Source organism: Vicia villosa, linkage group LG4, assembly GCF_029867415.1.
Source record: "Vicia villosa cultivar HV-30 ecotype Madison, WI linkage group LG4, Vvil1.0, whole genome shotgun sequence".
Classification (NCBI taxonomy): Eukaryota; Viridiplantae; Streptophyta; class Magnoliopsida; order Fabales; family Fabaceae; genus Vicia; species Vicia villosa.
Genome location: NC_081183.1, coordinates 124,892,404 through 124,904,058, shown reverse-complemented (window position 1 = coordinate 124,904,058; position 11,655 = coordinate 124,892,404). Strand labels below are relative to the sequence as shown.

Here is an 11,655-nt window from a genome sequence, read left to right as displayed (position 1 = left end):
TCATATAAATATGGTGCAACGGCTTCATTTGCAATTACATCATATTTCTTCATTTTTCTGAAATCTCTCATTATCCTCTCTATCTCTCTTCATCTAAAAATATTTCTTTTTCTTTAGATTGGACTAATTCCATATATTGTGAGTGGTTTAAACACCATCTGAAGGTGTATCTCTTGAATGATTCATTACTGTACAAGTAATAATCGTAACTATTTTAAACGAGTTGTTTTATCTTGGAGACGTCGTCGAAACTCAACTGCTTTGCGTAATTATTGACACTACGGCAAAACGTTTTAAAGAAAGCGACCTAGTATGCGACTTGTCCCGATAATTTTTCTCTGTGGAAAAATTTAATTTTCAAAACCGAAAACTAACACTATAATATTCATAAATATAATATTTCGCCTCATTTCTAAAGTTTCTTTGTCATGTTTCTTTATTTGAAGAGTTTGATTAACATGTCATCTTCAAATGTCCAATGAAAGTCAATAATTGGTCTTCAATAGTTTTGATGATGTATATTAAAAATATATTTTGATAGAGACTAAATTAATTGATATTCTTCAATATAATAAAAGTGAATTACCTACAAATTTAGAGTCACAACAATAACAAAAATAAACATTTCAATCTAAATGAAAATAACACTTCCATAAGCACTTATTGAACAAACCCTTAATTAAACTATATATTCAAATTCAAATACCCCTACCAATAATTACATAACAGTCTTGACATATACATGCTACTTTGACAAATGTAAGTATGAATAAATTGGCCTTTATATTCCTTCTTCAATTTATCAAGTACATTTGAAACTATGACCACTCATGTATGGTCATGGAAGAATTGATTTTTCACATCAAAATTTGCAACAACTTCAATTGTTACAAACTTGGAGGCCTCCTCTTGACATGAGGATAATTTAATAACACAACTATAACAAGTTCAGGAAATGAATGAGCTCAATAAACTAACCTATATTTACATGCTACAAACACAATATATACATATTTTTAGTTTACTTGGTCATCATAGATTTTCCAGAAATGATAAGGTTGCTAAACCGGCCGCCCAAATATCGTCGTCTAACACATCCTCTTGTGGAGAGTGACTTATGCCTCCGCGACAGCGCACAAATAGCATTCCCACCTGTTCAAATCCTCATTCATTGTCACATTCTACAGATGAACCGAAAAATACTAACAGCAACTAATTTTTCAGGTCTAAGAAAAAAACAGTAAGGCTCGAAGTAAACTTATATACAGAAAATAGACAGAAAAGGAAGTGAAACCTTTGTTAAGCGAGACATTGCCATGGCATCATGCCCTGCTCCACTCATTAATGTTGGTACTTCATCTTGAATGTCACTCTCCATTCTCTTGAGTGCAGAATAAGCTGCAGACTTCAGCTGTGAGGTTAGTTCAGAATCACAAATCACAGCACCTGCATCATGCTGCGAGGAACACAGAAAAGTCGATTATTGATATACAATTCAGAAAACAAAGTTGTTCGGTTTAAGCTTAATAATATGTTGGGTTAACTTTACAACATACCTTGTGTTCAATAAGGCAGGAAACCGAACGCTTGTCACATATCTGGTAAATTCGATTGGATAAATCGTAGATAACAGCCTCGCGCCCGAGATCATCAATTGCTCGTATATCGACTGTATATGTAACCTGCAACAAATCATCATGTTATCATCATAGTATTCGAGTTAAGGAAGCAAAACACATGTCCACTTGAAGATCACCAGGGCAACAACATTTTGGAAATTCATCGCTTGCCTGGCCGGGAATGACATTACTAGCACTTGGCCATGTTGATATTTCACCAACAGTACAAACAAGTGAACTTGAAAGTGATTTTATCGATGAATCGCTGCAATGACCATCAAAAGAAAGGTATTCTTCGGGATGTTTGCAGAGACTTTCCATAAGTACAATTTGTTCAGCAGCTGCCACCATAGGATCCTGGCGCATGGACATTGGAACAGTTCCGGCATGACCTTGTGAGCCTTTAACCGTAACCTGCACAAAATAGCTTATCATTAAAATCATCTTTCAGTTCATTTTTCGTATACCGATTAAACAGATTACTTTCAAATTGCTTAAACACGATGAAACTATTTATTTACTTTCAATCGTGTCTGTCCAGCTATGCCTTTAACAACACCAAGTGGGAAACCAACTTGTTCTAGCACAGGACCCTGCTCAATGTGAAGCTGCAGGACATAAGAAACAGGTTAGCTATGTTTGTGAAATTATTGAGCCAAACAGCATGATAAACGAATAACGCAAATGCTCGTTATACCTCGACATAACCCCAAACGGATTTTGGATCATACTTGAGCTGTGAAAACATTTCCTCCGCGGCTTCTATTGAGTTCTCTTTAAGAACCTCTTTTATCGTTACATTCCTGAAAGGCGTCTATACGTAAATAGATTTCTTACACGAAATTTTGCAATACTCATAACCAGAAAGTTCAAAGTTGATACCTCTTATCAGTTATCCCCAATGTCGTAGCAGGTAAAATACCAGCTATAGCCCCGCTTCCTAAGAAAGTAGTTTGAAATCTCACACCCTCTTCATCACAAAATGCAATCACCTGCACGATTAGATGACATTAGAATGAATCAGCTTTCAAGATAACATTCATGCCCATCCAAAAAGACACATGCTAGAGATTTTTACTGTTTCGATTCAATTTAGTATCGAATCAATTTAGAATCAATTTAGTATCGAATTGAGAAACGACTCGCGTTGTAAAATACTGGTAACCATGCATCAGAATATATCAGTCAGTTACTTGACTAACCTCAACAGGACGCCTTAGACTTTGCAGCTTTCCATTGACATGCATAACCTTTAATGCAGATATTGCAGAGACTATTCCTAGTGATCCATCAAATTTACCAGCATCAACAACAGTGTCCTGACCAAAATAAGTATCATCATAGTCAGTGATTCGAACAATGAATTCTCACTAAAATTTACCATTAACTATCAAGAAATAGTTCATTTTCTCACCATGTGAGATCCAATCAATAAAGCTTCTGTATTTGCATTTGCACCCTCGACTCTACCGTGCACATTTCCCATCTGGTCCACCCAACTGGAAATAACATATATACATTAGTTAATCTTTAAGAGAAACTATTAAGAGTTAAAGAATTTAGAAGGCTAACGTTCTCAAACCAGCATCTTCCATCCATGTTTGAATAAGTTCAATCGCCCTCATCGTTGCAGGACTCAAAAATGTCCTCTCTAGATAGCCACTAGCATCACTGACCTGTTCATTCAACACCAACAACATTAACATCTAAGAACAAACAATTCTTTAGTGCATCAGCCACTGGATTTTAGCCTTTTCTGCAGAGTGCGATGTTGCATATCAACATTGAACAAAATTTCGCAATTTCAGACATCATTTAGGAATATCAACAATGTGATAACTATATTGATACTGTTAGAGATCCCTTCAAGTATCTATCATATAACAGAATAGAAATACTAATGGAAAATTATCAGAAGTAAAGATGAGTTGATGAGGTTATGTACCTTTCCAAGCTCAACAAGTCTTGCCACTGCTTCGTCTCTTAGAATCTGCGGAAACAAATCACCCCTTTTTTCTAAATCTCCAGTTTCAATTCCTAACCATTTTCAAGTAAGCATTTAGCATATCCAACCACAAGAACTGAAAAAGACTAATTTCTGCTTCTCTTTTAAGCCAATACACACAACTAAGTTTCTTATCCACCACATATAACTAACAAGAAACACACAAACAAACCACAATTATTCTAATTTTTTATGATATTTCAACAGAATCTTCCATGTTTTATCAACTGTCAGCCTCAGAATTAACAAAAACACACTCAACATAAGCCCAGAAAGAGTCAAACCAAGAATAACAAATGGCCCACATGAATATTTCATAAAAGAAAGACCCTTTTCATTTTTCTCAGCATGCTCAGAGGTCATCATAGCCATGAAACAAGCTGAGGTGGCGTTTGCTGATTCGGGTATGCCTTTATTCCAGGCTTTAGTTGAGTTGAGATGCTTGTGTTGCATCAAAACCTAAGAGAGAGAAGACAAAATGATATCTTTTTGCTAACATCATGGAAAAGGAATCTGAATCCTTAAAAGGGTATCTTTACATTTCATCAACCAAGATTCCAAGAATCAAAACAAAACCAAACAAACAACTTCAATAATATTCAGGTTTTTACTTTAATACTTTTTCTGATATTATTATTATTATCATCATCATGTATTAAGAAATGAAAGAAAAGAAGAAAATGGAAATTACCAGATAACAAAGAAGCACGTGAAGGAGTTGATAGAAGGAGATAGAAAAAGAAGATACAAGAATAGAAGAAAGTGAAAGTGTAAGTCATAGTGTCTTTGTGTTTTGTGTGGCTATGGTGTGGATAGATAGAGGGAGAAAAAGAGAGAGAGAAGAAAGGAAGCAAAATCGTAACTGATGAGTTACGAGTTCTCTCTTTCCAATCTCAATGGACCGAACCAAAGAGTTAGGAATATAAAGAATGAGAGCATGTGGTGGAGGTGGCGGCTACTATGCTATTGGTAGTAGAGACTCGTGACATGCACGAGCATGAGCAGGCAATATGCGGGACCCTATGAAGTGAGTGGTTCTGTGTTACTTGCTTTTGTTTTTGTATCTCTGCATGGATTTGACATCATTCAGATTCGAAGATTCGATCCAAAAAATACTTAATAAACATCACATTTATATGTTTAACATTAACACTAATTTAGTTTAGTATGGGATGGGACGTCATAGGAGAAGAAGGGATTGGACAGATCCAGAAAGGAGAAAGTAGAGGCGTGTTTTTACAACTTGGACAGGTAGTCGACCATGTAGTAGAGACAATAGGACACTAATCACATAGTGGATGATTAATTGACACTCATATTTTAAAAAATCATGACATACATTGGTGGAAGGGTAGACTAGATTCTTCCTCATAATTCTCATTTTGTTTGGATTTTTGAATTTTTTTTTGAGGAAATAAATTCTTTGATTGGGGTGGATGGGTAGACGGGATTCTTTATCAGATAAATAGGTTGAAGATGATAGAATTCAAGTGTAAGTGATTAAGTTCTACATCAATTAAAAATGAAGAAATGTTCGGTATATAAGAGCGATGATTTATACTCTCATTGTCTTAAGGTTTTTGGTAAATATGTTATGTTAAAGATTGATTAGATCATCGAGACTTTCGACGCTCTCCAGACTCCCTAACAAAAGATAAGTAGGACTATTAAATACTAAGTGACGGGAAAATTATCTATTCGAAAACAATTTCCCTTCATTTTTATGTAAATACAGAGTACTTGGTAATGCCAATCATTTATTTTTAAATTGAACGATCTATATCCCTTCGACCCTTTCACAAAAGTGGGAAACTCTAAATATTGGATCATAGACATTCCTTCAATCAAGGATAACATATGAAATCAATACTTGGACCCATGCTCTTTTCTACTTTATGATAATTTTTATATGGGGATGGGTTTTGAACCTCCTCAAGTCTTTAAACGAAAATAACCTTAATTAGTTGAAAGTGTTAATTAGTTGGCAGTGACACCTTCTCAATTAATGCATAATAAATTAGACCTACATTTAGGTCTTTCGGCTTCTATGTACCTATCTGTCAATTTCGAAACACAATCTTGTTTTCTTCAATATTTACTTCTTTAATTTGAGAAGCTACCAAGCCCAACAATTCTCAGTGACTCTTCTCTTTTAATCAATCGCCTAAATTCTTGGAGGCCTTTATAGACTCCCTTAAACACTTTTAATATTGGTACTTCATCATCTGGCTTATGATTAAAGTGGCCCAAGATGAGTTTTTCCACCACACCGCCTTAGAGGCTGAAGGGGGACTTCATATTTTTGCATACCTTGTTTTTGTCAATGTTGGTCACTTGACCATTACTGGATAGATCGAAAGGGAATTACATGGGAGGATAGGGAATTTTGTGAGTGGAATCGCGATTATGTTTCTCCTTTGTGAATGAGAAAATTTGTAAGACCATTATGAACGATCTTTACAATGATACTCTAACCCATGTCTCTACTGTCTATTTTGGTAAAGAGAACGTCTTACTTAGTCTAATTTATTTCTCGTGCTTTGTTTTCACAATTATCTCTTACTAACTTTTACTTTTTAATTTGCAGCTGATGAGTCTTGTGAGAATGACTTAAAGAAGTTAAAAAAGGAGAAAGTCAGTTCTAGATCCAATGTGTCATCTGTTGAGGCTCATCAATAGCTCCTTCATTAAGATTCACCTCTCTTCCCTCTATAGGGGTCTGTTTGCTTCAAATAAGATGGAGGGAGGGATTTTAATGGAGGGACGGAAAGGGGTGGGGAGGTGAGGGATTGTTTTTAATTTTATATATGTTGGTTCAAAAGAAGAGAGGGGAGAGGATGAGGGGAGGGGAGAGATTTTATTAATAATTTATATTTTTATGCTTATGATTTTATATAAGTAATATGATATTCAAAGGTGAAAAACTTATATATATTTTTTTGGTAATAAAATTTCTAATAGTGAGTGATTAAAAATGTCGCTCCATCTGTTTCAAAATGACTGTCGTTTCAAAATGACTATTCAAAAGCTGTCTTCCATGCCACCACGTAAAAACTACAAGCTACGGGCTAAGAAAGTAACATGTTCATACATCCAACATCTACACTTATATCCGTTGGAAAGTAACCTTTGGCTTATGATAAAAATACTTTTTTATTCTCTCAACGTCTCTTTCTCTGAAGTCTATAAAGGAATATCAAGAACTCAGAAGAAAGTGCTTGCTTGCTGGAAAGTGAATAGCCAAAGGTGCTGGTTGTCACTGCAGAAGCCAAAGCTAAAGATTGCTACTACACAAGTCGAAGATGTTGTTAGTGCAAATTCCAAAAGCTGTAGAGGATGTCCATCGCAAATGCTAAAGTTGCAACGTTACAACAATTCAAAGAATCTGAAGCTCAATCATTGCATATTATGAAGCTGAAGTCGAAGTATACAAGAAGAAGTAGAAAAGAATATTACTACAAGATGCAACTCAACATTTATCATAAACATCTTTATAAAATCTTGTAAAAAGAAAGGAACTATTGTTTATATCTTTCTAAACACTTTTGTGTTGCTTGTACTTAAACATTTGTGTAATCTGCATTTAAGAAGCAATCTTGTAAACACAATGTTAATAAATTTTTATTGTCTGTTCCTTGAGTGACTAGTCTTAGTTTGTATACTCAAGAAGACGGTGACTGATGGTCATCGTGGGAAATCTTCTTTAAGGGACCAGTTGGGTCAGAATTCTTAAAGGAGTCATTGATCGTTATATCTCTTAAGGGACCTAGTGGGTCCGAATTCTTAAGGGATCACTGACAGGTTGATCAATTTGCTTTGGGAAAGTCTTCTTTAGGGGACCAGTTGGGTCAGAAATCTTAAGAGATCACTAATAGGGTTGATCAATGTTTTGTTGTTAGTCACCGGCAGTTGGCCCGTGCAATTGTAATCATTTATATGATTGGTGGATTAAGTCCTTTTCTAAGGTAAAATCACCTTGGCGGGTGGACATGACTAACCTTTTCTAAGGGAACTTGGATAAATGAATGTGTCATCTTTCTATTTATTGTATGCGCTAATGATTATCTAAACGAATATTTTTCTAAGAAGGGAAAAGTTTTGAAAACCCAATTCAAACCCCCCATTTCTTGTGTTTTTCTCTACCTTTAATTGGTATAAGAGCTTGGCTCTGTTATTGATTTTTGAATCGAACACTTAACCGTGTAAAAGATCCAGCTTGAGAAAAAATTTTAGCTGCAAGAAAGAAATGGTTTATGTTCTAAACCATTGAATCTTCACCAAAGTTGGTATACGAAGATTATGAGTTTCATGATAAAGGAATCCTCAGTAGCAAGGAAACTTGTTTGGAGTAAGTTAATTCTTTCTGAGTATGTGTCATACCCTAATTTTTGACCCTAAGATCATACCTCATTTGCATATCAATCATCAATTAAGAGTTTCATCTTAAAGCTCTGCTCTCGGTGTTATGCTCATTTCATCTGTAAGAGGGATCATCAAACACCAATGTTTTTGTATATATATGTTTTACTAACCCAAAATACCAAAAATATTGCCTTGTGCTTTTGTATGTTTGTGTTTTGTAGGTATCAAGTCAAACTACCCATCAAAAGGAGCATTTTTCAACAATTGCACTGTGCAAATCAATTTGCATAAGGTGTAAATCGATTTACACAACTGATTTTGCCCAGATTTTGCTTCTGCCATCAGTGCAAATCGATTTGCATAATGTGCAAATCGATTTACATAACTGTTTTTTGCCCTAGATTTTGCCTTTTTCAGCCATGTAAATAGATTTGCATAAAGTGTAAATCGATTGCCCCAGCACGAATTTGGAAAAATAAAGGCAAATTTCAGCTTTTGAGAGTGTTGACATCATTTGCAAGCATGGGAAGCATGACTTAGTTCTTACATTTGATTTCCTACATCATGTTATCATAAACCCTCATGTGATTGCATCAAGACCATTGGATTTCATTTTTGGCTCCAAAACCTTTCTCCAAGCCTAATTCTATTTTCCAATCCTAACTCCAAGCCACAAAAATTCCCAAGCCTAGCTCCTATAAATTGAGGCATTCCCCTCTTCATTTTTCAAGCTTTGATAGCCAAGAAACTTATTGCAAATTCTCTCCTCACCTCTTCCAAACCCATCACTCAAAGCTCTTTTTCTTCCACACAAATTAGTGAGTCACATCTTGAACCTCACTAATTTAGAGCTAAACCTCAACATAAACACTACTTTTCTTCATCAATTGTGAGAGATCAAGGCTTGTGGTTGTGTGTTCTTGAAGAAGATTCAAAGTTTGTGAAAGATTTGGTAAAATTCTAGATCCAATCCATAATTCAAGATGTGATCCATTGTTGTTTATGCTTGATGCACCTTTGGTGCTATATTGATGAGATTTGCTTGCTTACTTGATACATTTTCGTGCACAAATTGATCCAAGATCACAAGGTGTTTGGTTTTATGTTTAAACAAGTTTTCTTCTCTTTATTTGCTGTTTTTTTGAAAACTGTGTTGTGCAAATCGATTTACATCTTGTGCAAATCGATTTACACAACTGAAAACTGCGCAGATTTTGAAAACAGAGTTATGCAAATCGATTTACACTCTGTGCAAATCGATTTACACTGGGCAGAATGCTGATTTTTGTGGTTTTTGACTTGTTTTTGGTTCTAACTCATCTTCTACTCCATTCTTTTGATATTTTCTTTGAATCACAAGTTAGAGGCCTAATTTCTCTCTAATTTCAATGGACTTAGGGCGTCGATAGGATGAGAATCCAAATCCGCAAAATTAAGTGATTGAAATTATGGATGAAAGGAGCTTTTAATGTGGTTCCATCTTTTGTTTCTCTTTATTTTGATCGATGAAAGTCTTAATACCTTGAGAATTCTTATGGATTCTTGGTAAAGACTAGATCACTCACCATTTTTCTTTTCGTGCGGTATTGCTTTCGGAGAGTGATCTACATATCGCTTCTCTCGCATGCATTAGCACATAAAGTTTTGACCGGCCTCGTTGTAGGGTGATTTCTACATAAATCACTTGGCGATCTGCTTAACATAGCGCAATATTTCGTGTCCCGAATCAAAAGGATCAAATATGGAAGAGAACTGCATGCGGTTGATTTAAGACTTGTGGAGGTTTTTATCGTGTAGTCGCTATGATTTTATCAAGCTTCTGATAAACCCCATTGAATTTAAATCCGAGTACATCCTTCACTCACCATCGATCTTTATTACTAACTTTGATAACATACTTGACAAGTTTCAAGATGGTTATCTTTAACATCTAACAATTGACTTTGATTTCCGCACTTTATTATATTGCTCTTTATATTTCTCGCTTTATCGCTTTATTTTATCATTTCATCATATTTACATTCCGCTATTTTCTCTTTGTCCATTTGGACACTATGTTTATGTTTCCGCCATTTTCTTTTGTCCACTTGGACCATACTTTATTTTTATGCTAAAACACTAATAAACAACAAAAATCTAAAAAAACACCTAAGGCTCTCTTTTGGACTATTGGTTACTATCCCGAGCATTATGGAGATTTGGACTCATGGACCTAGTGCCTCTGGACCCCTATGATATTGTTTCTCTGCTGTTATTCTGTCTGTCTGGCATTGGATTGTTGTTTGTTTGTATGTGCAGGTGTTTCCTTGAAAGCCCTTGATGGTTAATTTCAAGGCATTCATATAAGGATTTTGCCCGAAAACAGCCGTTACTCTGCCCGATTTTCGTTAGAATTTTAATGTGCTTAATGCAAAATGGTGCTAAGATAATAAGTTCATCTGGATCCCCAAGTGATAATGTTGGTTTAGTATTGATATTCCAAAGGATGGGAAATCTACCTTGACTCATAATGTCAAGTGTTGGCTTCTTATTTCGGTTAGACCGTTTCTTTCCTTAGCTTTTATTTTACGCAATAGGAATAGCCTCTTCATCTCCTCCCACTTCTTAAATTTTCAAAATCTTCTCTCTTTTTTACAAAACCTTCTTATGTTTGCAACCTTTTCAAAACCTTTCTTTAAAAATATCTTTTGCCTTTAATGGCCTTTTTCTTCAAAAGTTTAGACACGACTAATTGTCGAAACGAGTGGTTATACCCCACGATTTTGAAATTGATTGATATACTGAGATCTTTTCCGCGTGAGAGAGCTAGTGGCATACTCGTCGATTTTATCCGAGTTGGATCCCTTCTTTCATTTGCGACGCAAAGAACTCATTTGTTCTCATGCTCAAAATTAACGGCTGAGTATTTCTCTCCGAAGACGATAAAGTGTTTATTCGTTTTAAAAAAATGTTTTCCCAAAAGCGGAACTACATTAGCTCTGACTTCTCCATTGCACCGAGGAGGTATGTAGGCACAAGGCTTAATGTCTTGCCGAGCTTATTTTAAAAATAAAACAAACCCGTTTTTTAGCACACACGACACCGATTTTCAAAAAGGTTCCTGTGGAGTACCACAGATATGAGGGGTGCTTTAAACCTTCCCCTCACATAATCAACACCCGAACCTGAGTTCTCTTTCTTGTTTTAAAAACAAACTTTTGGTTTTACGTTCTTTTCCCTTTTCCTTTGAAAAAATAAAGCGCGGTGGCGACTTTCACTGAAATATTGATTCGAGTCAATCCTATGGCTTCGATATGAGATTTTCCCCGCTACAGAAAAAATGGCGACTCTGCTGGGGATCCAGTTTTAAGTGTGTTAAGCCTATTTTTATTTATCTGTGTGTTTTATCTGTATATATTATGGTGTGCTTTGTTTGTTTCTTTTCTTTTCTTTTTTTTTCTTTTTTTTTGGTGCTCGATGGTTCCTCTGTGATGAGATAAAGTCCTAACCCGGACTTTGGTGAGTAACTTGAGATAGGAGGTGGTAAGACCAATAGTCGCATGTCAGGAGCAATCCTTAGCATGAGCGTCATATGGTGGAACCCCAATCAGTGGAGGCCTCATGGAAGGTAGTAGATGTTGTTACGAACTATCGTAAGAACGCTATTACTTTCAATAGTGAGTGTCCGTA

At 35.5% G+C, this 11,655-nt stretch overlaps 1 protein-coding gene across 2 annotated transcripts; it reads right to left on the bottom strand.

Annotated features, from left to right (window-relative positions):
- Nucleotides 1–764: 764 nt before the first annotated feature.
- LOC131595143 (allantoate deiminase 2-like) lies at nucleotides 765–4,732 on the bottom strand. Of its 2 annotated transcripts, none has more exons than XM_058867426.1 (12): nucleotides 4,316–4,732; nucleotides 3,565–3,656; nucleotides 3,192–3,295; nucleotides 3,034–3,118; nucleotides 2,822–2,938; nucleotides 2,502–2,611; nucleotides 2,317–2,422; nucleotides 2,141–2,227; nucleotides 1,791–2,033; nucleotides 1,557–1,682; nucleotides 1,295–1,456; nucleotides 765–1,152 (listed from the first exon to the last, which is right to left on the bottom strand). In XM_058867426.1, the coding sequence occupies exons 1-12, from the start codon at nucleotides 4,401–4,403 to the stop codon at nucleotides 1,033–1,035; spliced, it is 1,440 nt and encodes a 479-aa protein (XP_058723409.1). In that variant the 5' UTR covers nucleotides 4,404–4,732; the 3' UTR covers nucleotides 765–1,032. The 2 variants fall into 2 exon arrangements, with proteins under 2 accessions (XP_058723409.1, XP_058723410.1); XM_058867427.1 differs by having other exon boundaries at nucleotides 3,565–3,609.
- Between the last annotated feature and the right edge of the window lie 6,923 nt (nucleotides 4,733–11,655).

What these genes read in the sequence shown, in the direction of transcription:
- LOC131595143 (XM_058867426.1), bottom strand. Translation starts at nt 4,403, where the DNA reads ATGACTTACACTTTCACTTTCTTCTATTCTTGTATCTTCTTTTTCTAT. An exon ending in GAAGATGCTGGTTTGAGAAC is followed by an intron (nt 3,119 to 3,191) that starts GTTAGCCTTCTA and finishes TGTTATTTCCAG; the next exon opens with TTGGGTGGACCAGATGGGAA. An exon ending in TATTGATTGGATCTCACATG is followed by an intron (nt 2,939 to 3,033) that starts GTGAGAAAATGA and finishes TATTTTGGTCAG; the next exon opens with GACACTGTTGTTGATGCTGG.